The 24,162-nt window shown below is 42.4% G+C and overlaps 1 protein-coding gene across 3 annotated transcripts in view; it reads right to left on the reverse strand.

Moving 5' to 3' along the window:
* Positions 1-662: 662 nt before the first annotated feature.
* The window catches only part of Pcmt1 (protein-L-isoaspartate (D-aspartate) O-methyltransferase), a 35,581-nt gene continuing 12,081 nt past the window's right edge, over positions 663-24,162 (reverse strand). The window contains exons 2-8 of one of the 3 annotated variants that reach the window (XM_021221012.2): positions 17,378-17,482; positions 15,925-15,956; positions 12,642-12,746; positions 8,996-9,116; positions 8,372-8,457; positions 6,613-6,782; positions 663-2,266 (exon numbers count right to left, since the gene is read on the reverse strand). In XM_021221012.2, coding sequence (XP_021076671.1) covers positions 2,254-2,266; positions 6,613-6,782; positions 8,372-8,457; positions 8,996-9,116; positions 12,642-12,746; positions 15,925-15,956; positions 17,378-17,482 — 632 coding nt within the window. In that variant the 3' untranslated portion in view covers positions 663-2,253. Of the gene's footprint in view, positions 2,267-6,565; positions 6,783-8,371; positions 8,458-8,995; positions 9,117-12,641; positions 12,747-15,924; positions 15,957-17,377; positions 17,483-24,162 lie in introns of all 3 variants that reach the window. The other 2 variants (XM_021221013.2, XM_029533008.1) reach the window with 2 other exon arrangements.

Raw genomic sequence — 24,162 nt, forward strand, 5'->3', positions numbered from 1 at the left:
CCTGCCACAAACAGCTGCAAGAAGGATGGAGTCCTAAGTATTAGTGTGGCCAGTAGTCTTACATTATTTCCCCAGATGCTGATCTGTCCTGTTCCTGGCTGGGCAAGAACAGCAGCCCTGAAGAGAAACTCAACCCTGACATAAGCTTATTGCTGCACCCCAAGTCTGACAGCTAGATGTAGCTTCTAGGAAGATCAAATCTATAGGGAAGAGTTTATTCACAAGACCATACTACCTAGGATGACTCTTCATTGCCCTTTACATTATATATATTCAGATGTACTTTCTATAAGGAAAATAAAATGCTCTAGAAATTATATACACTGAAAATCAGGCATTCCTTACCTGTCTTACACACATATATAAATTCAACTCTTTTAAAGGGCTTAGACCTCATTAAAACCATTATTCTATCTCTACCCACTTTGTGCTGCTGTTAAAACTGCCTGTTCATTCAACATCCTAAAGTTTCACCTCCTAAAAGCGTAAAGTCTAAGAGCACCGCTCGGGCACAGAAATTCTGTGCAGATTGGGTGGAGTTTATGGTGCCTATTTATAAACTGTCACCACCACTGGACTGCAAACTGAAGTGGAAATGCCTTCTGAAGCCTCGCACAGAGATTTGCGTGCTGTAATGTGCAATGACTACCAAGGATCCAGACTGGTGGGCAAGTTTAAGAATTTATTTGCTTTAAAGCCTGAATGAACATTTGACTTTACACATATTTCAAATGACCATGCATCCTGGACTCCGGGGTCACTGACAGGATTCCAAAGCAACAACCAGCCGCAAACCAAAGCTGGTTAAGGTTTTCATGTCTGCGGGACCACAGTAATGCTAGTTTCCTGGGACTGAGACCTAAGCCGAGAAGAGACACTTGTCAGGTTGTCTGCATGACTTTTTACATCAGTAATTTAAGAGGTGAAGAGTGGGGAAGGGCTTCTCAGACACTACGACTCGTCAGAATCATGTGCCCTTACACAGAGGGAAGGCTTTGCTTTGCTTAGCCCCATTCACCAGGAGCTTGCAATCCTCTCTCAAGTTGTAGAGCCTTCACAAAAACTAAAGTCTTATTAGAAAATATAAAACCATATTTAAATAAGATCTTCAAAGTGCCATTGCCTTCACAGACATTTTACAGTTATTAAATTAATGAATCTATTTATAGATGAGACATGGATTTCAATATGTTTACTCTCAACCACATTCTTCCCCATACTACATTCACCCACTCACTCATTAAGCATTTACTACAGAGCTATTAAACAGCAAGCCCTAGGCTAGGAAGGCAGAGAGAAACAATGAACACAGAGTCTCCGTCCTGAAGAAATGCAGCCACACAGAGTGGACGAATGCTATGCATATCTACCTCCTAGAATATCACAATATGATGCTTCCCCATGACTGTGGGCAGCATCTGGACCTAGCAGACCTGTGTTCTTCTAGATTCAAAGGCCACCAATGCTTCTTTTGCTTTTAATTTTATTTGGCAAAGCAGCGCTGCATAAACTGCAGAGACACAGCCGCTTACACAGAGGTTAGATGCAGATACGTTACCAGCAGCAAACTAGAAACAGATAAATGATATTGAGCTACAAGCCGCCTAGCATTTTTAGAGAGAGGAAAATTACATCAGAATTTCCAATCGGAACAACTGAGTGTTTTTGGGACACTACCTGCCATCGTCGTCGTCTCAAGTTTCAGTATTTACAAACACCTAGTTTTAAGGTAACAGCAGCTGATTGTATCTACGACATGCTATCCTATAACGCCACATCAAAGGCTTTTAAGAAGAAAGCTCATCTCTGTTTTCTTAGTAGCATCTAACAGACATTGGCTACCAAAGAAACTAAACTTGTGAATGTGGTGTTATCTGATGCACAAAACAAATCTGATAAATTAATATTGGAACAGAATTAAGTGTCCAAGGAAAGCAAAGCCACTCTTCAAAACTAATTCACAAACGAAGCTTTTCCGGTTGGAGAACCCTTTCTTTTAATTTTTTTTTTTTTAAAGTGAAATGTGGGCATGTTAAAACAACACACGCAGTTAAGGCTCTGCAGCCTTCCTCCATCAGTTTGGCTCCGCACCGTTTGGAATTAGGAAACCCTACAAAACCACACGTTTTCATGCTGAAAGGAAGAGTGTAACAAGGTCCAAAACAAGCTGTGATGCTGTTGCTTCTCAAATGCTTTAAGGACCGAGAGGAGCGGCCCACTGTGGTTTACAGACTGGTCAAGCTCACATTGCTTTCACAGTTCATCCCTGGGGAGAGAGCAGAAAAAATGCAATTAGGGGTTACGCGCTGTGAACTGGCTGGCGCTCTTAACAATTTAGACGCAACATTCAAGGCAGTAAGTTGGGCACACTCCAAGCAGCACAGGTAAGAGAAATAAAAACCCATTAAACCCCAAGCCAAAGCAAACTGACAGCAGTCACTTCAAGCATCCTTGATGCTTCTCCCAATCACAGAAGCAAACCACAAACCCCAAGTTGGTTTTTTAATTCTAAAGGTAAAACTTCTTCCTTTTCAGGCAAAAGAATTCAGAAAACTTATGACTTCTGTCTAGGATCATCTTGCTGACCTACTTTATGTATTATAATTTAAACATTTAGAGTTCAATTTTTAAAATAGATATAATCACAAAGCTGGATATAGAGAGTAGTCTTTTGTTTATTGCAACCCAAGCTCTCTGGAGAAAATGCATCGTCGGATGGCATGTTATTATACCTGTAAGCTGATTTCATAAGGAAGCTTTATCAGCTCCAAGGAAACCATTCAGTCAGCCACGTGCAGCACTGGGCCAGCAGCTGCCATCGAGAGGAGAGGGGGAGTGGGCCATCTAAAGCCAATTGGACGGCATGTAAACTCTACTTCAATGAAGCCAGTAAGCACAGAAATACCCAAGAGCACCAGGAAGGTAACTTGCGTGATAAAGACATCACTCAACACTCAATTCCTTAGGGATATGTGTGCTATGGTGATTAAATCTCTACTGACTCGGGGGAAATATTACATACTATGTACAGTGTGAGCAGCAGACAAACAGGAACTGGTCGCAGGCCAAAGCTCAGGCGCTCTACCCACCTGTCTCAGCAAAACCTAAGGTGAGCGCTTTGGCTGTGACAGAGGTGTGAGGCGAGAGCTTTCCCGGGGTGGTGCTGTGTTCAAGGCTAACAAATAATGTGCCTGTGTTATAAATGATACCAAGATAATTATTTCTCTAGTAAGCCCCCTTTTATGTTACATGACTGGTGTGTGTGTGTGTGCGTGTGCACATAGAGGCCAGATGCTAGTGTCTGTTAGTGTCTACTTTATTTTCTGATTCAGCATCTATTTCTGAATCTAGAGCAGCAGGACTGTAAGACTGGCTGGTCAGTAAGCCCACAGAACCCACCTGCCTCTCTTCCCCTACCACTTAGTGCTAGAGTTAGAGACACGCCACCTCAGCCAGCTTTCTCGTGGTGCCAGGGACCTGAACCAGCCCCACCCAACCCCTTTTGGCACAGCAAGTGCTTTATAAGCCAAGATAGGTCTCCATCCTCTGGGTTGGTTATCTTTTACATGGCAATGATCGGTTCTATTCCATCCAAAAATAGTCTTCTAACAACAGCACTATTATTAGCATAAAACAGTCTCGATTGCAATTCATGAACATGTTAGAATATCAGTCTAAAGGGGCTCCCTTGCTCTATTCACTCAGTTCATTAAAGCATGAATTAGGAACTAAACTGTAAGCTGTAGAACTTGTATTTATTTCTTGCAAGGCATTAAATAATTAGTAAATAAATCCTAATGCTCATAACAACGTAACACATTTCCAAATACCCTCTCCATTGTGGCTGTTGTTGTGGTTATTGTTCTGAGGTTGTTTTGGTTTGCTTTGGTTTGGTTTCTTGGTTTTTTTGTGGGGACACTAGCGATCAAACTCAAGGATGTGAGCATGCTATGCAAGTAATCTACTATTGGGGCCCATTTGGACTTTGTTCACATGTTCTCAAGAAAAACCAAGCTTGTCGATTGGAATTTTAAATTTTAGGGTACAAAGAAAAGCTAACATTTGCTGTGAATACATACTCAACTTTCACTTAGCCTAACTCTCAAACCCATTCAAGTTTCTAGTTACTAAATTTTCCCCAATGTTCAAAATTCTGCTTACCTTTATCTGATCATTAACAATAAAAAGGAGCATGCCCAAGACTTAGAAAGGCTCTTTAAAAATGGCTATATGTTCATCAGTAGGTTACAACCATGTAGGTTTGTTGAATTGTTTTAATTGCTCTGTTAGTAATACTGAATCATAGACAGTGTCATCCAAGAACAAATGAGATGTACTACGAGGAAATAACTTAAATACTAATGTTTCCTAACAGTTTGAATCAGGAAGATGCAGGGATTTTGTTTGTAATGGACAGAAGGGATTCTCTTGATGAAGAAGGGGGGCAGTTTGACTTGCTAAGGGCTAGCCCCACTGCTCTTGTTTACTTACCAGAAACTGTCAGTAAGACCCTACTGCTGAAACACCACATACGTGAGCCATAAAATATGGGGACTCACGCTAGTGCTGACCTGGAGCACTACTATCCCTACTGGCTAGCTTTTATGGTACTGGAAAATGTTATACTGAAAGGAAGAAAGGAATCAGTTATCTTTACTCAGCTGTGAATTCTGCAAACTATAATAATGAGTGTCTGATGTGCCCACTAGTACAGTAGTAGCACAAATGCCATGGGAGTAGGCACACTGTTTGAATTTAAGACCCACTCCATACAATGGAACCCATATCTGGTCCCTGTATCAGGACCAAGAACCTGTGGCCCTTGGGGAGAATCTACTAGTATTACTCTGCTAATATAACAGTATTAAATAGCTGCCTAATGACTTCTCATTGTACCTATAGATTGGTCATCAAGGAAGTTCCTTTTTGCAGTAGATGGCAATGAATACAAAGACCCACAACTAGTCACAATGCAGAAATGAGTGCCTGTGGGGTGCTCAGGCCTAAACGGGACATCACACCTCACCCAAGGTTTGGGATCATTGCAGAGATAGGCTGTAAAGACTGAGCCAGAGGCAGTGGATGACTGTAAGCAAACGGCTTTCCCCAGATACAGTGGTACAGCCAAGTTGCACATGTGAACTCATAGAGACTGTGACAGCATGCACAAAGCAACATACAACTTCAAACCAGACAAAGTCCCAGCATGAGGACGGTGGGATACTGTCCACTGGCTGTGGGGAGGTGGAGAGTTGTTATATTTTGTTTTTGTTTTTTAAGAGTGAGGCCCCTGATTGGTCTAATATATTCATGGATGATCACAAATCCAAGAGTAAAACACTGCTTTAAGCAATTAAGTTATTACTTTTGCAATTAAACTCTCAAGGACTGGCAAGATGGCTCAGTGGGTAAAGGTGACTTACTGTCTATACTCAGAATCTGAGTTCAATCCCTGGGCCCCACATAGTAGGAGAGAACTGACTTCTCCAAGTTGTTCTATAAGCTCCACACCCATGCAATGGCATACACACATGCACACATGCAAATACACGCATACACACACACACAGGAATTTTAAAAAAGTCATTCAATGGTGCCTGTATAGAAAGCAAAATTAAAAGTTCCATTGTACTTAAAATTGCCACTTATTAAAAAAACCAAACCAAACCAAAAATCCTCTTGAAATAAGATTTTTGTCAACTAGGAAGGATTCTAAGGCAGACACTGAGAGATCGCCCTTATTTGGACACCAGTTTCAAGCAACAGGGCACAGCACTCCACTATGCTGTCCTTGCATCTCGCCATGGGGAGAGGAGAGAGGAGGATGCATTCGGCTGAAACGGTGGCACTGAGCAAAAACAGGCACTGGCTTCCTAGTGAGCCATGTGATGCTGTGGGGACAGCACTGCTGTGGGGACAGCTCTGCTGTGGGGACAGCTCTGCTGTGGGGACAGCTGTGTGCTGCATGCCCTCCAGGCAGCTGCGAGACCTGGTGCGTAGGTATCACTGGACAGCTTCTGGAATCCCTTTCCTCTCAAAATTTATCCAAAAGTGCTCAAAACTGGCTGTGCTAATCTACAGCATGCCGACACGTTGACTTCTTACGGTGGTTCTGAGACCACTGATGCACACCTAGGAACTGACCCAAAGACATCAACCCCTCTGACATTTTTTTTTTTGAAAACTGGGACAAATATCTTTGCCCTTTCCAAATATTTTTCTTCCTCGTCACAGTAGTAGTAGAGGGAGTGAATAAAGCAAGAAATGATGGCTTCTTTTCCAGATCAAAGCATTTATTTCCATAGCCACATAGCAGCTATAAACATGACATAAATATGCAGGAGAATCTGATCAAAAAGGCCACCCTGCGAAGCACAGGTGCGGCCGCTGACCAGGTCTCACCCCCCCTTTCTAAAGGTTCGAGTCAAACTGAAAGAAGGGCAGGCCATGCATCACTTGTCACTCTTTAATGCCATGAGTTTCTGATGCTTTAATGGAGAGGCATGAAGGAAACCACTCAAATCAGCTCTTGCAGGCTAAGGTCTTAAAGTCCACACCCTTTCACCTTGAATGAATGGAGGAAGAAAGAGCAGAAGAGAAAATCACTTCCACCTGGACCACTGCTTTTCTTTATCTGTTAAAGGCACGTATATCACCCCCATCAGAGGTTTCATTTTGACACTGCCATCTTGTAGCTTGTCATACTGCTCCAACATTTGGTTTCCTCCGGCAGGACCGACTGGCAATATCAATCTTCCACCAGGCTTTAACTGGTCTATTAACTAGGAGAAAAAACAAAACCCCCCACATAGCAAGTTACAGGTGTGAAACAGCCATGCCATCGGACAGCTCGGTGAGTAGCATTCAATGTCCGTGGGCAGAAGCAGAAAGGCACTTCCTAAGTAACTTCTTAGCATCCTTAGGGGTTCATTTCAGGAACCCTCAGGAGTGCCTCAGGTCTCTTACATCTAATACACTACACACCTGCCTACCCTTAAGCCATCTCTGGGTTACTGGTTTTTTCTATCAGGGGGCCTATGTATTCCTCCACTGTATAGACTCGGTGTAGTACTCAGTGACAGCAAACTTAAATGCTGCTCTTTCAACTTTCTGGACCTCCTCCCCTCCAAAAACTATTTTTCATTCCCTGTTGGTTGAGCATAGAACACAAAGCACAGTTCTAGTAACTAGTTCCCCACTTACCCCTTTATTTTTCCACCTCCCCTACTAAGCTACAAGTTATTTGATGATAGAAGTTACGTTATATTCATCTTTGTCATCCTAACACCTGACAGAGCTGCCTGGTACAGCCAAAGAGTTCATGTGTTTGGGCAGAACACACTGCAACAGAGAACTCCGATGCCACTGGAGCGTGGTCCAGATCGTTGTGGAAGTGGGCATGGAGAAGGGAAAAGTAGTACAGAGAACCAACAAGTAAGTGCTATCCAATTGCGGTGGATCTAGGGCGTCTCTCAGACAACGGTAAGGGGATCCTCAGAGCAGGGCTGCGTGTGGAGGTTAGACTGGATGCCGTCAGTGCTGGGATGAGAACAGACCTACGGACATACACCAAGGCTGCGCTTCCGGTCTCAAAAAACGGTTACATCATATGCTACCCTTTGAATAATACAACCTTATGTTACTTAAAACCAGAGAGTAAGAAACCCGAGACTGGATAGTGTTGTCCCCAAGAAGGTTGTTTTTGGTTAAAATTTGGTCACCAAATCTTTTTTTTTTTTTCCATTTTTAATTTTTTTGTTTGGTTTGGTTTTCGAGACAAAGTTTCTCTGTGTAGACCTGGCTCTCCTGGATCTCACTCTGTAGACCAGGCTAGCCTAGAACTCAGAGATTAGCCTGCCTCTGCTGGGATTAAAGGTGTGTACCACCACCACCCAGCTTTTTTTAAAGTAATACTTGAATACTGAATTGCCTTTGAATTATGTGTCTGAGTTATAACTGAGTCTTCCTGCACCCCAAGGCTGACTCCCAAGGCCAGTCCTTTCATCTCTACCTTCTTGGCATCACATGTACACTTCAAGTCTACATAAGCACTGAGCTCCTTCTATGCCACCTCCTGTTCCCAAGCCAGGTAAATGTAATCCCTGTGTAGACACAGCCTGAGTACTGAGCTGGAAGCTCCAATGACTCTTAGACCCAGTTCAAGTTCCATTATTCTATCCCCTTTGACTACTCTGCAAAATTCTTTCACATAGACACTTTCCTTTAATCTAATAAACTCTTAGCATTTAGTATTAACTCCAACACATGAATGTCTACATATATTCTGAACTTCATCTGGAACTCATTGCTACATAAAAATATTTTAAGTTTTACAGGACTAAAACACACAAAAAAATAAATCCCAACTTACTGCCTGGGGCACAACTGGGGCTGCAGCTCCCACATGAATAGCATCGTAAGGGGCTTCTTCAGCATATCCCATTCTTCCATCACCCACTGAAAAAGAAGTTACACTCTGAGAATCTGTGTCAAACTTGCAATGAAGAATTCCAACACAGGAGGTTGAAAATGGAGTGGGGTAAGGCCTTCTGATTTCATACATCCTTAAGACACTGAAGACTGGGGAAGATGGTAAAGCCTAACCACTTACAGGTAAGAATCCCCATTTAGCACAAGGGCTGGGGACGCAGCTTGGTGGTACAGCACCTACCTAGCATGGGGAAGGCAAGAAAATAAAAGGAAAGTAGCAATAAAATAAAACTACATACCACCAAGGAGTGAAGAAATGATGTAAAGCAACAAAGAGCAACCACCACAACACCTATGTCAGAGATAAATACAGGCAACTGGAGCTGAACAGGCACTTGGGAAAAGGGAAATCCAACGGGCAGAATGCTGGTGAGCTGGGAGTGAGCTGAGATCATGAGCAACACACGCCGTGTGTGTCCACTGAAATGGATGCGGGCTGCTGTTTCTGCTTGGTGTCTCAGGTGCCAGCAAAGACAAAAGAAACGGTAAGCGTTCTGCTACTCACCCACCAGCCGCACTCGCCCCGAGGACAGAAGCATTGGGTCATCTTTTTTGACATTAGTTATTGAGTCATCAACTAGTTCTTTAATGTGATCAATTCCAATGACTTTTCCACTATTTCCAACCTGAAAAACAAAAGACAATTCAAGACTCCACAGGGCTAAATTTGCTTTTCTGAGGTTTCATTAATTCCTTAATTAAAACCATATTCTGCAATGAGAAATTTAAAAAAAAAAAAGTTTAAGTATTTTATCTGCTGAACTCTCAATTTATCATAATTACCATTTACAACTTTTTTTTGTTTCTGAAGTAATTTTATTTAAGCAATTATAAAGTTAAACTAAATTACAAAAACTTATAATACTACAAAATTGTGTCTTTCTTACATTTTTAATTTTTAAATCCCAAACTTAGGTGTGGTGGGTGGCACAGGCCTTTAGTCCTTGCACTTGGGAGGCAAAGGCTGAGTGTAAGGACAGCCTCCTCTACTTAGTGAGTTCCAGCCACAACTACATGGTGAGACCCAATCTCAAAAAACTAAATATATTTTAAATCCAGAACTTTGAGGTAGGATTTAATTTCCAATATTTAATGTGTATGAACTCTAGCTAAAAGGGTGTGATGATGGCTATTCTAAGTTGTCAGCTTGACTATATCTGGAATGAACTACAATCCAGAACCTATAAAGATCTTGAAAAGGTTTTGTTTTTTTTTTTTTTTTTTTTTTAAAAAAAAGGTAAGGTCCAGGTGTGGTGGTTTGAAAATACTTGGCCCATGGGAAGTGGCACTATTAGGAGGTGTGGCCTTGTTGGAGAACTGTGTCACTGTGGGGGTAGACTTCAGGTCCTATGCTCAAGCTCTGAGCAGTGTAGAGAGTCTCCTGGCTGCCTTAGGATCAAGATGTAGACTTCTCAGCTCCTCCACCATGCCTGCCTTTATACTGCCATGCTTCCCATCATAATGGATTTAGCCCTGAAACTGTAAGCCAGCACCAATTAAATGGTTTCTTTTATAAGAGTTGCTGTGGTCATGGTGTCTCTTCACAACAATGAAACCCTAACTAAGACAAAGGTAATTTAAAAACTACTCAACTAAGCCGGGCGTGGTGGCGCACACCTTTAATCCCAGTACTTGGGAGGCAGAGGTGGGTGGATTTCTGAGTTCGAGGCCAGCCTGGTCTACAGTTCCAGGACAGCCAGGGCTATACAGAGAAACCCTGTCTCGAAAAAAATCAAAAAACAAACAAACAAAAAACAACAAAAAAAACCCTACTAAACTGTTAAACCAGGCATGATGGCATATGATTACTTTTATTAGCAGGTAGATTTCTATGAATTTGAGGTCAGTTTAGTTTACATAACAAGTTCCAGGCCAGCCAAACCTACATTTAGATCTTGTCTCCAAAAAATAAAATAAATTTTAGAAAAATCCATTACATAAAAATTTTTAAGTCAGACACTATAGTCAGACCTATCATCCCATAATTTGGGAAGCTGAGGCAGAATGGCCAGTCTGAATACAGAGTAAATTTGAGACAAGCCTTGGTTGTTTGAAGTGAAAAACAAAAAAAATGATGAGGTGAAATTCCTATATCCAATGCTATTGCTACTAGTGAAAATATGAAAACACATTTAAAAAAAAAAAAAAAAAGCAGCAGCAGCCAGGCACGATGGTGCAGGCCTTTAACCCCAGCACTTAAGAGGCAGTCAGGTGAATAATCCCTGAATTAGAAGGCAGCCCAATCTACATAGCAAGTTCCAGGGCAGCCAGGGCTACACAGTAAGACTCTGTCTCAAAAGAGAAAACACAGCCAGGCATGGTGGCGCACGCCTTTAATCCCAGCACTCTGGAGGCAGAGGCAGGTGGATTTCTGAGTTCGAGGCCAGCCTGGTCTACAAAGTGAGTTCCAGGACAGCCAAGGCTACACAGAAAAACCCTGTCTCAAAAAAAAAAAAAAAAAAAAAAAAAAAAAGAGAGAGAGAGAGAGAAAACACATAAATATATAAAAAGGACTTAAGTGTCAGTACTAATTACAAACATGTTAACAGAATCAAGGCTTTGAACAAACTCCTGGATCCTGTCATCATTCTGAATTCAGGCATCAGTTGCCTAACATTAAGCATAAAAACCCCTCATTCTCTAAATCATGTTTCTCAAGTACAAAGTAAGAAGAGACAGGGTCTGTACCACAGAGGCTCTGAGAAACAAAAGAGCACCTGGCAAGCACTCAGAGCACTGGCAAGCTTGACAAACAGTATCATTCGGAAAAGTAGTCAGGGACCTGTTTACTACATGTATTTATTTAATGTGCAATGGGAGGGGCATGTGTCCTGGCACATGTGGAGAGGTCAGGGGAGAACGTATGGAAGCTGGTCTCTCCTTTTGCCATGTGAGCTCCAGGAATTTGAAGAGACAGTAAGATGGCCTTAGGATGTCAGGACTGGCAGCATGTGTCTTTACCTGCTGAGTCAGCTTGTCAGCCCTCTAAGGACATTTTAAAAATGAATATTCCTTTAAAACCAGTAACATATTAACCCTAGAGAACTACTCATTAGTTCAATGCTATTTGCCCCTTTCTATAAAAGAATTCCTGATACCCAGCTCTGAGGCCTTGAAGTCTACAAAACAAGCAAAATGTCTGAAAAGAAGTTTGTGATACCCCACTGTGTGCCAGGCACCAATCTTAGATAGTTAATCAACAACAAGGGGAAAAAAAAAACTAGACAAAATTCCCATCTCTGCAGAGTTATACTGTAGAAGCTACTGCACATTCATATAAAATTTTAATCTAAGACAGCTTCATACATCTCAGTAGATGTACCAGGACCTCCCACAGTGGCCTCTGGACCCAGGCTTCCTCAAAGCAACCTGATCAGACTCAAGCACAGATGACCCTTCACTCCATGTGCCTTAGTGGTCCCAGCCTACGCTCTTGACAGTGTCACCAAATAAGCCTCTGGTGCTTCACTAAACAAGCCACTGGATACAGTAAACAGGGCTTTTAACATCTCCTCTCCTAAGGGAAAAGTTCCATCTCTATTTTTAAGAGACAGTAAGATGGCCTGAAAACCAGTCTTGCTCTGTTTTTTTTTGTTTTGTTTTGTTTTTTCCTGTTAAATGAGAACTTAGCAGAATGCAGTTTGAATAGCTGGACTGCCGTATTGGGAGCACAGGATAGAGGCTGTCTAATCAAGATGCACATGCAGAAAAATGTAAGGGTAAATCAACACCCAGAGAGAAACCAATCAGCAGGCACGGTGACATACGCCTTTAAACCCAGCACTCATTTGAGACCAGCCTGGTCTACAGGGTGAGTTTGAGGATAGTCAGAGTTATGTAGAGAGTCCCTGTCTCAAAAACCCAAAATAAATAAAATAAAATTAAGCCTGGTCTTCTAAATCCAGCCACAATAAGAAGCCAGGGAGGCCCATAGGCTTTACCGTTAGATAAGCTAAACAAATTCTCTTTGAGATCTACAGTTTGGGTTTTGTCACTTGCAACAATAATCCTAAATGATACATATAAAATTACCATCTTAATAGAACGTAAGTAAACAAACAAAAAAATTGAAACGACCAGTAAGAAGAAACCATAGCTAAATCACACAATACATTTCTATTGGGATCACAAAGGCAGAATAAAGTTCTTACCATCCGTGCAAAACAGGCAGTGAGGATTCCACTCCCAGATCCTACGTCAAGGGCTTTAGCACCTTCATGCAACTGGTCAAACAGAAGTTCTAGTGCATATGCATGCTGATGAAAGAACACTAGCATTAATTTCTCTTGAAGTCTATACACCACCTCATATAAACACAGCTGGTAACTTTCTACCAAAGTCTCTACTCTTTTTTTTCCCCCCCTTTGGTTTTTCGAGACAGGGTTTCTCTGTATAGCCCTGGCTGTCCTGGAACTCACTTTGTAGACCAGGCTGGCCTCGAACTCAGAAATCCGCCTGCCTCTGCCTCCACCTCCCCAGTGCTAGGATTAAAGGCGTGTGCCACCATGCCCAGCCAGAGTCTCTACTCTCGTGACAACAATGGGAACAGACGGGCACCAGAGTAATTAAGTAAGAGTTCTGAAGTTCCATTAGACCTCCCACATTTAAAGTGCTCCTGTGATTTTAGGTAACAACTAAATTAAAATTCAAAGTCACAAGATTAAAAATGGGGGTTGTCAGTGGAACACCATCAACCACTGCCCTCCCAGCTATCCAGTTAGTTCTGTTCCCTACAGGCAACCAACGATTCCAGTTTCTTCTAACTTTTCTGGAAAAATATTCACTTTGCTATGTACAAGCAAATATTGTTTCACTTACTATATTCTGAAGGTAAATTCAATACTTATAGAGCTATGTGTTCTTCTTTATAGCTTAGACTATATTCAGATATGTATAAATGAATTATAACAAGTATCAATATTGAAGAGATTTAAGTTAGCTCCAGTCTTCTATAATAAAAACAATGTCACCAAATATAACTGTAAAAGTCGTAAAAAGGACTGAGTGTGAGGCTGTTACTCAGGAGGCAAATGGCAACTCGATCTACAAAGTGAGCTCCAGCCTAGCCAAGGCTACATGTTGAGACCCTGTCTCAAAAACAAACAAACAAACAAACAAAACTTAGAATTACCTGTATGTCAAATCCCTTTTTTTTGAGACATGATTTCTCTGTGTAGAAATCCTGGCTGGCCTTGAACACACTCCATAGACCAAGCTGGCCACAACTTACAAAGACCCACCTGGCTCTATTCTACTCCCCAAAAGCTGAGATTAAAGTTACCACCGCCACCGCCACCGCCACCGCCAGGCTTATGTTAAACTCTTAAAAGCAAAAGCAAATGGATAAAATCTTACTTTTATGTCTACAGTATTGGGGCGGTCTGAACAAGAATGGCCCCTGTAGGCTCATATATTTGCGTGTTTGGTACTCAGCTGATGATGTTTTGGAAAAATCAGGAGGGGTGGGCTTGATGGAGAAGGTGTGTCATTGGGTGGGCTCCTAAGTTTCAACAGCCCAGACCATTCCCAGTTAACCCAGTTAAGTCCCCTTTCCTTCTCTTCTCTTCTCTCTCTCTCTCCCTCCCTCTTTTCCCTCAATCCCTCTCTCCCTCCCTTCTCTCTCATTCTTAGGGATCACATGTAAGCTCTAAGTTACTACTCCAGCCTACATACATGCCTGTATGTTTGTTGCTAAGCTCTACATCATAAATCATAGGTTCTAACCCTCTGAAACCAAGAACCCCCATTAAATGTTTTCTTTAATAAACAGCCTGGGTCATGATGTTTTATCACAACAATGGAAAGATAACTAAGGAGCTAAAGAGATGGCTCAGAGATGAAAAGTACTTGATGCTCTTGTAGGAAGGAGACGGGGTTCTGTGCCAATAACCCACGTGTTAGAGGTTGGCCTTGTGCTCTGTGTATTCAGATGCTGATTTCCGTTCCCTGAGATCTAGCAGAAATCAATGTGATCTAAAGAATCCTCCCAATTCTCTCCAATTTGTTAATAAAAGGCTGAACAACCAATGACTGATCAGAGGAGACGGAAGGCTGGACCTCCCATCCCAGCCAGGGGTCCCGGGGAAAGAACCAGGCAGAAAGAGTTCACCACGAGGCAGGTAACGGCCCAGGAGAAGAAGGGCTATAAGGTAGGTAGAAGAGGAAAAGGTTGCCGCCATGAGGTCAGGCGTGAGGAAGAGTCACCAAGGAGTTCTCTATGAGGACACACATGGAGCAGAACAAGCCCGGGTGTGTAAAACTGCAAGTAATTGGAGCGTGTGGTTGGAATGTAGAGATAGTATAGAGAGTTGGGAATATCTGTTCAGTTATTTTGCTTAACGCTTGTTGAATAAGTCTATGGGTCTCTGTCTCAATTATTTGGGAGCTAGCTACATACATATATGCAGGCAATTACACATAAACATAAAATAAAAATAAATATTTTTAGCTGGATGGTGATAGTGTTCTCTTTTAGTGCCAGGACTTGGAAGGCAGAGACAGGCAGATCTCTAGGAGTTTGAGGCCAACCTGGACTAAAGAATGAGCTTGAGGGCAGCCAAGACTAAACAGAGAAACCAAGATCACGTAAATCAGGTCTTTTCAAAGTCACATATCTTTCCACCTGCTATGCATCACTATTCCCTGAAGACCTTTCCAATAAGCTGTGAAAGCTTGAGATCCTGATGGCTTGAGGCTGTAGCTAGTTCCTCTAAGCTGGAACACTGCCCACTGGAGGGAAAAGGGAGGTTCCTTAGACTCTGGGAGCTCAGGAAAGGTAACAGACTGCTTGCCTCTCTTCAAGGTTATATGAAGTGTGAACAATTTTGGGTGAAGAGTCTGATAGAATTGCCCAAAGATCTCAGGGCTCCTAGATGTAGCTTTTGTGCATTACAGCCGATTTGTGCATTACAGCTAGGGTGTCCCTTGCAGTGACACGGTGGCCTTTGAGTTACCAAGCTCATCTAAGTAACCCCAATAAGCTCACTAGCTTACCAAATCAACTGGTTGAACTGTCTCTGGTCTGCTGCTGGGGCCTGACTGCAGTGAACAGACATTTGTTCACATCATCTAAGGAAAAGTCAGACAGCATAAAGCCACTGCGTTATATAAAATACTCTCTTCTTTTTGCTATATTCAATTTTTATGTCGCAGGTACTAATAACAGACACTGAAGCCTTTAATAATGGCAGCTTCTAACAAGAAGACTTCTTCTAAACACCAAATATAAATAAGATGTTTGGCCAGGCATGACAGGACATAGCTTTAATCCCAGCACTTGGGAGGCAAGAGGCAGAGGCATAGACCTCTCTGAGTCTGAGACCAGCCTGGTCTACAGAGTGAGACATTGTCTCAAAACAGAAGAGAAAAAGACGTATGTTTATGACTTGAGTGAAATGTGCCCTGTTTGTGAGCAAATGAACAAAGTTTACTCACCATGTGAGGGGCACTGATTGTTGCCTGGAAACCTGCAAAACAAACAGAATGCTGACACTCTCTGCTACAAGAACACAACACATAATGCACACAGCTCCTTTTCTAACAGCCACACATTGTTTTTCACAATTCTTTTTCAGTTTTTATGATCTTTAAGCAAAGTCTGTTAAAAAAAATTTGACATAGGTAGAAGTTAGAAAATACAATCACCCCAAAGGCTAATGTGCTCATCTAGTAAACACACTCACTCCTCTACTTCTAAAATGCCCTCTGTATTGTTGCTAATGAAGGAAAGATCCACACCACCGCTTTGAGTGCATTCCCGCTTGTTTAGATCTTGCATAGACCTATAAATCTATAAACCACTTATTTGAGACAAGGCCTCATCAAGTGGAGGCTAGTCTTGCATTGTAGCCAGGACAGGCCCTGGGCTCCTCATCCCCCTGCCTTTGCCTCCCAAGTGCTCAGTTTACACAGGTCATGCCAGCTTGGGTGCTTTGGTCCTTTCTTCGTTTCTTTCTGAGAGGGTCTCGTATGAGCCCGGGCAGGCCCTGAACTCAGCATCATTCTGTCTTAGTCTCCCGAGTAGCTGAAGTACAGGCTTACACCAGGAAGAATCTTCTTCATATTTATAAAAGGAAAAACCTTCCTAATAAGTGTGCAAAGTCTTAGCAGAATTAGTTTCATATTTAGGACACCGCTCTGACAGGCAGCCAGCCAGCTTAGGAGACTAGAGAAGCCCTTACCACGCCCCTCTTTGCCATCCAGCGGTATATGACTATCCTGTGCTGCGTTAGGCCATGTTTCTCTTCCTTCCGATGTTACACTCTCAGCATTTATTTACCTGCTCTGCCTCTGGAGCAGCTTTCACTGAGCGGTGGTAGCAGGTGCCTTCGGGGTTCAGAAGCCCCCCAGGATCTTCTTGCTGACTGTCACAGTGCTTCAAAAGAAGACATGGCAGCTGGCCGACAGAATCCTGAGGCACTTCTAAGCCTCAAAGGCGCCCACTGCCAAGGCTCAGCAGCTCAGCAAAACCTGCTTCAGGACAAGGAATTAAATGTGGAACTTTCTAAAGACAAAGGAAAGGCAAAGCACCCATGGGCGAATGAAGTAGAACCGTCAATGACTTAGTTACTCATTGCCTTTAAATACTGATTTTAAAAATCAGTGCTAATATTCAATTTCAAAATTAAGGATCCTCAATAAACAGCACTCAGCTACAACTCTTAAATTTCTATTAAACTTTTGGTTTTCCTTAAAATATTTCCAAACTTCCTAATTCACATAATATATTTTTAAAGACAGAAAAAGATGCATTTTGCTACAAAGAGTGGGTTGGGATATAAAACTAGGCAAAAAATTTCTATTAATGGGGTTATAATATATATATATATATATATATATATATATATATATATATATATATTGCTCTTCTTAGAAATATAAAACTTACCTATTGATTGTGGAGAATCCATGTAAGGGTTAGATTTTGCATAGTGGGAACGGTCTGTAGCCAGCATCACTTCAAATACTTTATCTGTCTTGATAATTCCATTCTCTGAAATGAATGAGATATTTTAAGCAGTGGTGACATCAGATGCATTTCAGAATTACTCTGGCTGCACTGCAGAGGTCAGAAAGAAGCAGATGAGACCATTGCCTGCCATGATCCAGGCAATGACACTTGCCCTACTGACAGTGGTCAGGATGGAGGAAATGAAAAGGGTTTCAGCCGGGCGTGGTGGCGCATGCCTTTAATCCCAGCACTTGGGAGGCAGAGGCAGGCGGATTTCTGAGTTCGAGGCCAGCCTGGTCTACAGAGTGAGTTCCAGGTCAGCCAGGGCTACCCAGAGAAACCCTGTCTTGAAAAACCAAAAAAAAAAAAAAAAGAAAGAAAGAAAGAAAAGGGTTTCAGTGAAATGTAATATATAATGTATACCGAGCTGACTGAATGACTGAACTGGAGTACAAGTGGGGTAACAGATGACAATCCTGCCATGAGCTGAGAAACCCCAGAAAGGAATCAAGATGAATGGGGAGCTGTGGGTCACACACACAGGAGTATCCAGAGGTTGCAACTCATGAAGCTGAGGTTCAGCTGAGTCCTAAGTTAGAAATCTATGTCTCCATCCACACAGATGGTAACTGGAGTAGACAGGGAAGAATACACAGAGAAGACAAATAAAAGCAGTGCAAGATAGATGCAGCATAGGTTCAGCTGAGTCCTAAGTTAGAAATCTATGTCTCCATCCACACAGATGGTAACTGGAGTAGACAGGGAAGAATACACAGAGAAGACAAATAAAAGCAGTGCAAGATAGATGCAGCATAAAGCAGAACCTTCAGAATGAGGAGCTGGGGAGGTGGCTCAAAGCTGTAAATCCCAGCCTACGGAAACAGGCAGAGCCACACCGATTCAAGGTCAGTCTGGTCTACATAGTGAGTCCCAAGCTAGGCAATGCTGCATAGTAAACCCTGCACAAAAAAAGGAAAACAAATCGGACTAAGCACAGATGCAGAGGCAAGCTAAAGGCCCAGCTGACAGTGTTACAGAGTCCAAAGGAACCGACTCTTTCAAGAAGGAAAAGAAGGTCAATAACATGAACATTTACTTCCCCAGCAACTAGTTGTTTAATACTGTGTGTTAAAACCTCAGTGCATATGGTGGAACATACTTTTAATCCCAGTGCATAGGGGGCAAAGACAGGCAGACTCCTGAGTTCAAGGCCAGCCTGGTTTATATAGCTAGTTCACAGATTCTTATCTATTTAAAACAAAACAAACAAACAAACAAAACTTCAATAACTCTCATAAAACCATGTTTACAGTTACTCAGTAATGCTCTCAGTTCTCTCTTAACTGTGTTCACTGGCTATGGGACATGACAAACTCTTTCCCACAGAAGGACAAACAAAATGGCCTAGTCCAGATCTACAAGCGTAAGATTGAACGGTCTTGACTTCTGGAGAGAAACAGTTTTCTTGCTGTTTTTGTTTTGCCCTTTAGAGACGGGGTCTCACTATATAAGGCCAGGGGGACTTAAACCTACCATTTTCACTCAACACCCTGAGCACTGAGGTTACAGAATCCCAGCAAGTTCGGAATAAATAAAATGCTTAAACCAAAGCACACTTTGCTTTATTTGACGACATTATAAGTAGCTATTTTAAAATGAGGCTTCAGTAAAAGCAGCATGAGGCATTTAAATATTTATACAAACTTATGTCATTTAATCATCAGTTGTGGAACTTTCAATTTCCAAAAGTTAATGGTGGCCATACAGCTGCTCATAAAAGACAACAAAATAAACCCCTAAACCTGAGACCAAGAGGAGCAGACACAAACCAAACATGACCTACAGCAGCATTCTACCAGAAGGAAAATACCAAAGAAAGAGGAGGCAAAAGACACAGATTAAGCATTGACGAAATCATTCCCTCTCAAGAAAGTACAGTGCTGCCGGGCAGTGGTGGCGCACCCCTTTAATCCCAGCACTCAGGAGGCAGAGGCAGGCAGATTTCTGAGTTCGAGGCCAGCCTGGTCTACAGAGTGGGTTCCAGGACAGCCAGGGCTACACAGAGAAACCCTACCTTGAAAAAAAGTGTGTGTGTTGGGGAGGGGGGGGGCCTGGAGAGATGGCTCAGCAGTTAAGAGCGCCAACTGCTCTTCCAAAGGCCATGAGTTCAAATCCCAGCAACCACATGATGGCTCACGACCATCCATAATAAGATCTGATGCCCTCTTCTGGGATGTCTGAAGACAGCTACATAATATATAATATAAATAAAACTTTTAAAAGGTAAGTACTGTAGGAGGCAGAGGTCTGCTGCTCCCAGGTAAGCACTAGGGGGAACCTAGAATGTTAGGCACACAGCTATTCTTCAAGGGATGGAGTGCTCTATCTGTTATCCACCCAGATGGCAGATGAGCTTTCTAACCTGGTGACCTTTGTGCTATCTGTGTGGTCAGAGACTTTCTGGTTTGTGAACCTCCCCGGGGCCCTTGCTATAAGCTTGTTCTTCTCAGCCAGTCAACAAACTCTATCTTTGTAGACTGAGCGCAGCTGCGACAGTCACGTCAGACTTGTATTTCACTCACTCTGTTCCTCAAGGAGGTTCGTGTGTGTTAGTGTGAGCCCAGGACTGAATTACCACCAGAAGATTTTTTCACCAAACTGCTGTGATTAAATATGCCTACAAGAAACAACTTGGGGGCTGGTGAGATGGCTCAGTGGGTAAGAGCACCCGACTGCTCTTCCAAAGGTCCGGAGTTCAAATCCCAGCAACCACATGGTGGCTCACAACCATCCTTAACGAGATCTGACGCCCTCTTCTGGAGTGTCTGAAGATGGCTACAGTGTACTTACATATAATAAATAAATAAATCTTTAAAAAAAAAAAAAAAAAGAAAAAAAAAGAAACAACTTGGAGTCCGACTGCAGAAGTTTGAAGGGCCACCAGGAGCTGTGTTGACCCAAAGTGCCTTCCTGCCCCCTCAGCTCATCTCACTGAGGCCACAGAGACTGCCCCCTTCCCTCCTCTTCCCAAAAGGTACTCTGACACTCAACACATGCCTAGGGTTTGGAAGAGCACAGTACTGGCTCCAAAAACTGTCTTCTAAGTCACTGGGCCAAGGGTACCACGACCATTCAACAATAAACGAAGACTCTTAATAAGTGATGCTGAGACAACTAGAGCCACAGCAAAGGTAGCTTTGACCTTCCCTCGTGACATATATAAAAATTAATAAAAGGCAGATTTTTTTAAAACTAAAAATAGAGCCAAGTGAATCTGTGAATTTGAAATCAGTCTGGTCTACAGAGCAAGTTGAAGCCAGGGCTACAAAGAAAGACCCTATTTCAAAACCAACAAAACAAAACAAAACTCCATGCCTAAATATAAAAGCCATATGGTAACATTCATAGAAGAAAAGATGAGGGCTAGAGATGGCTCAGGGATTAGCAGCACTGGGGGCTCTTGCAGAAAACCAGTTCTATTCCCAACACTCACATGGTTGGGTTCCATGGGGATCTGATGCCTTCATCTAACCTCTGTAAGCAGCAGGCATGCACATGGTACACACACATGCAGGTAAACTACTCAAAACATGTAAAATAAATCTAAAGACTATAAAAGAAAATACTGGGTAAGTATTCAAAACTTTAGATTTGACAATAGATTCTTAAATATCAAAACAAAAGCATCAAAACTAAAGCAACAATAAAATAGATTGTGCTTCAAAAGACCTTCCCTAATCGGAAGTCTTCAAAACTGATGAAAAAGAACAATGATTTGGTGGGAGAAGGTATTCATAAATCCTTTATCTGCGGAGTCTTAGCCAGGTGTGATGGCATGTCTCATATCTTAGTACTTGGGAGGTGGAGACAGAAGGGTAACAAGTGCAAGCTCATTCTCTGCAGCGCGGTGAACTTGAGCCAGCAGGGCAACATGAAACCCTCAAAGAACTCTTAGGATTTAGTACTAAAAGCAGTCACTAGGGCTGGGACTCAGTAGTAGAGGACTTGTCTAGCATGCTTCAGGGCTCTGGGTTCAGTCAATAACTCTACCAAAAATAAAACCTAGGAAGTTTTAAAAACTTTCCCAGCAACTGGAAAGATGGCTCCATGGTTAAGAGTAAATGCTACTATTGCAGCAGGCCCAAGTTTGGTTCCCAGCACCTTCATCAGGGGCCTTACAAGCACCTGTAACCCTGCTGCAGGTGGACTCAAAGCCTCTGACCCCCTCAGGCACCTCTATTCATACGCGCATGGCCCCTCTTCCACACAACACATTTGTAGAGAGAATCTCTTGTGCACTGTGTGAAAGTATCACCCTCTAACTAAAACACTGACGGTCTAGTAGGAAAAGACAGGAAGTCATAGGTGGGAGTTCTGGCCGAGACGGGAGCTCTGGGGGACAGTCAGAGGTGAGGGGTTTGGCCCTGACTCTAAGTAAGATGGAACGTGAAATGAGGTAACTAGCCTTATATCAGGCTTGGACTAGTTTAAATAGGATTGACTGAGTTACTAGCAAGTGGGAACGAGCCAAAGCTTATGGCCTAGGCATTTATTCATAATTAAGTCTCAGAGTCATTATTCTGGGAACAAGGAGGCCAGGTAGAAATGTTCACACTTATTTTTCTTTTTTAATTTAAACATAAAAGGAAGTTGAAAATAGGAAAAGATGACCCAATTTTTAAAATGTGCAAAGATCTAACTAGACATTCTCCACAATACATAATCCATGATCCACATTACATAAAAATATGCCAACCATCATTAGTCATCAGAAAAACACAAATTTTAACCACCATGAAATAGCACTTGTTACTCACTAAGATGGCTATAATAAAAAGTAACATAAGAAGCCAACATCAGTAGCAGCACCCATCCTTTCAGGAATCTGAGGTCATCCTGGACAACATAGTAACACCCTGTCTCTTAAAACAAAACAAAACAAACAAAAACATACACACAAATGATCACAGCACTATTTAGAATAGTCAGTCAAAAAGTAGAAATAGTCCAAATGCCATCAAAGGATGAATGGATATAACATGTGTTGTATCTGTACAATGATATATCATTTAACCACCAAACAAGATGAAGTATTTATTCATAAAAATGGACGAAACAGAAAAACTATGCTGAGTGAAAGAGACTAGTTATAATTACTATATACTATATGATTTTCAAATAAAATATTAAAAAGATTAGTAATTGCTTAAAGTTGAAGATGGCAGGAGGTGAGACAGGATACCTTTCTAGACAATGAATATGTTCATGTGACCACAGCAGTGGTTGTACAACTCTGCAAACATAGCAAAACCCTTGAACAGGTAAATGCACTGTGTGGGATTTACTATAGTAAAGCTGGGTAAGAAAAAACCACTTCAATGGGCAGGCAGCAAGCCCATTCACTGCTCTATAGGGAGGGAGTGTGGTTCCTAGAAGAGGCAGTAAGACTGAGGAAGAGAAGCATCCGAGGAAGCAGCAGCCTCCCCTCCCCCTCCCCCCTCCAGTTCTCACCTCAAGCACTGCCATCATTACCTGTCACAAACCTGCAATCACTCAAAGCTCCTGGGGTGGCCTGAAGCTACCACCACAAATGCACAAGACAAATGGGGAAACTAAGCTGACCTTCAAAAAGAAAACAGACCGAAGCTCTTCAGTGGATCAGTACAAAGCCTGAAGCACCCTAGGAAGTAAGCAATCTAGGAATAATCAACTCTAAAGGAAAGTGATTCATTTTAAAGACAAAAGGAAAGAATTAGAACCTCAGACAGGTAACATTAGGTTTCTAGAGGAACATTCAAAGCAGAGTAAAGGTGAGGCAGTTTTTAAGAAAGCCACCTGAAGATGACCCAAAGCAATAAGGGATACCCGGAGTTTTTTTTGTTTGTTTTTTGGTTTTTTTTTTTTTTGGGGGGGGGGGATTGAGACAGGGTTTTTCTGTGTAGCCCTGGCTGTCCTGGAACTCACTTTGTAGACCAGGCTGGCCCAGAACTCAGAAATCCGCCTGCCTCTGCCTCCCAAGTGCTGGGATTAAAGGCGTGCGCCACGAATACCCAAATACCCGAATACCCGTGCAGCTGCACTTGGCACCCTGACCTCAAGAGTTCCAGCTGAAGCAGAAGGCAGACACTCAGCCTACGCCTACCAGCGCTGCCAGTAAACCAAGCTCTAGGCAAAAGCATCCCAGCAGGGGACTGACCTGCAGCTGCAGGAGGAAACCCCACTTCAAAGTGGAGGGAGTTGCAAATGGGACACAGCTCTGTTTCAGGTAGAAGAAAAGTGCATTTTAGGCTTTGCTGGCCACGTGGGCCACTGTAGTGGGGCAAGAACAGCCATACAGTGAACTATGAGCCTTTGTCAAGTGTTTATAAAACCTGGAATCAGCCTAGATTTGGTCAGAGAACTGCTAATAGTATACCCCTGAGTCTTTTCAGGATTCAGTGATGGCTGTGAATTGTCTCTGTCACATTTTTAGAGCTTTATTTTCTAAATTAGTGAGTAAATTCTAACTCAATTGAAGTGTAAGCCAAGGATTCTATTCCAAGTCAATCTTTCAGCTATCAAGGTTACAGGGGAAAATGTTTTGAATGTGCAAGGATTTAAGAAGGTGGGGGGGGGGAGCTGGGGAGCTGGCTCAGTGGTTAAGAGCACTGACTGCTCTTCCAGAGGTCCTGAGTTCAATTCCCAGCAACCACATGGTGGCTCACAACCATCTGTAATGGGAT

The sequence above is a fragment of the Mus pahari genome, chromosome 21 (assembly GCF_900095145.1).
Source record: "Mus pahari chromosome 21, PAHARI_EIJ_v1.1, whole genome shotgun sequence".
Taxonomy (NCBI): domain Eukaryota; kingdom Metazoa; phylum Chordata; class Mammalia; order Rodentia; family Muridae; genus Mus; species Mus pahari.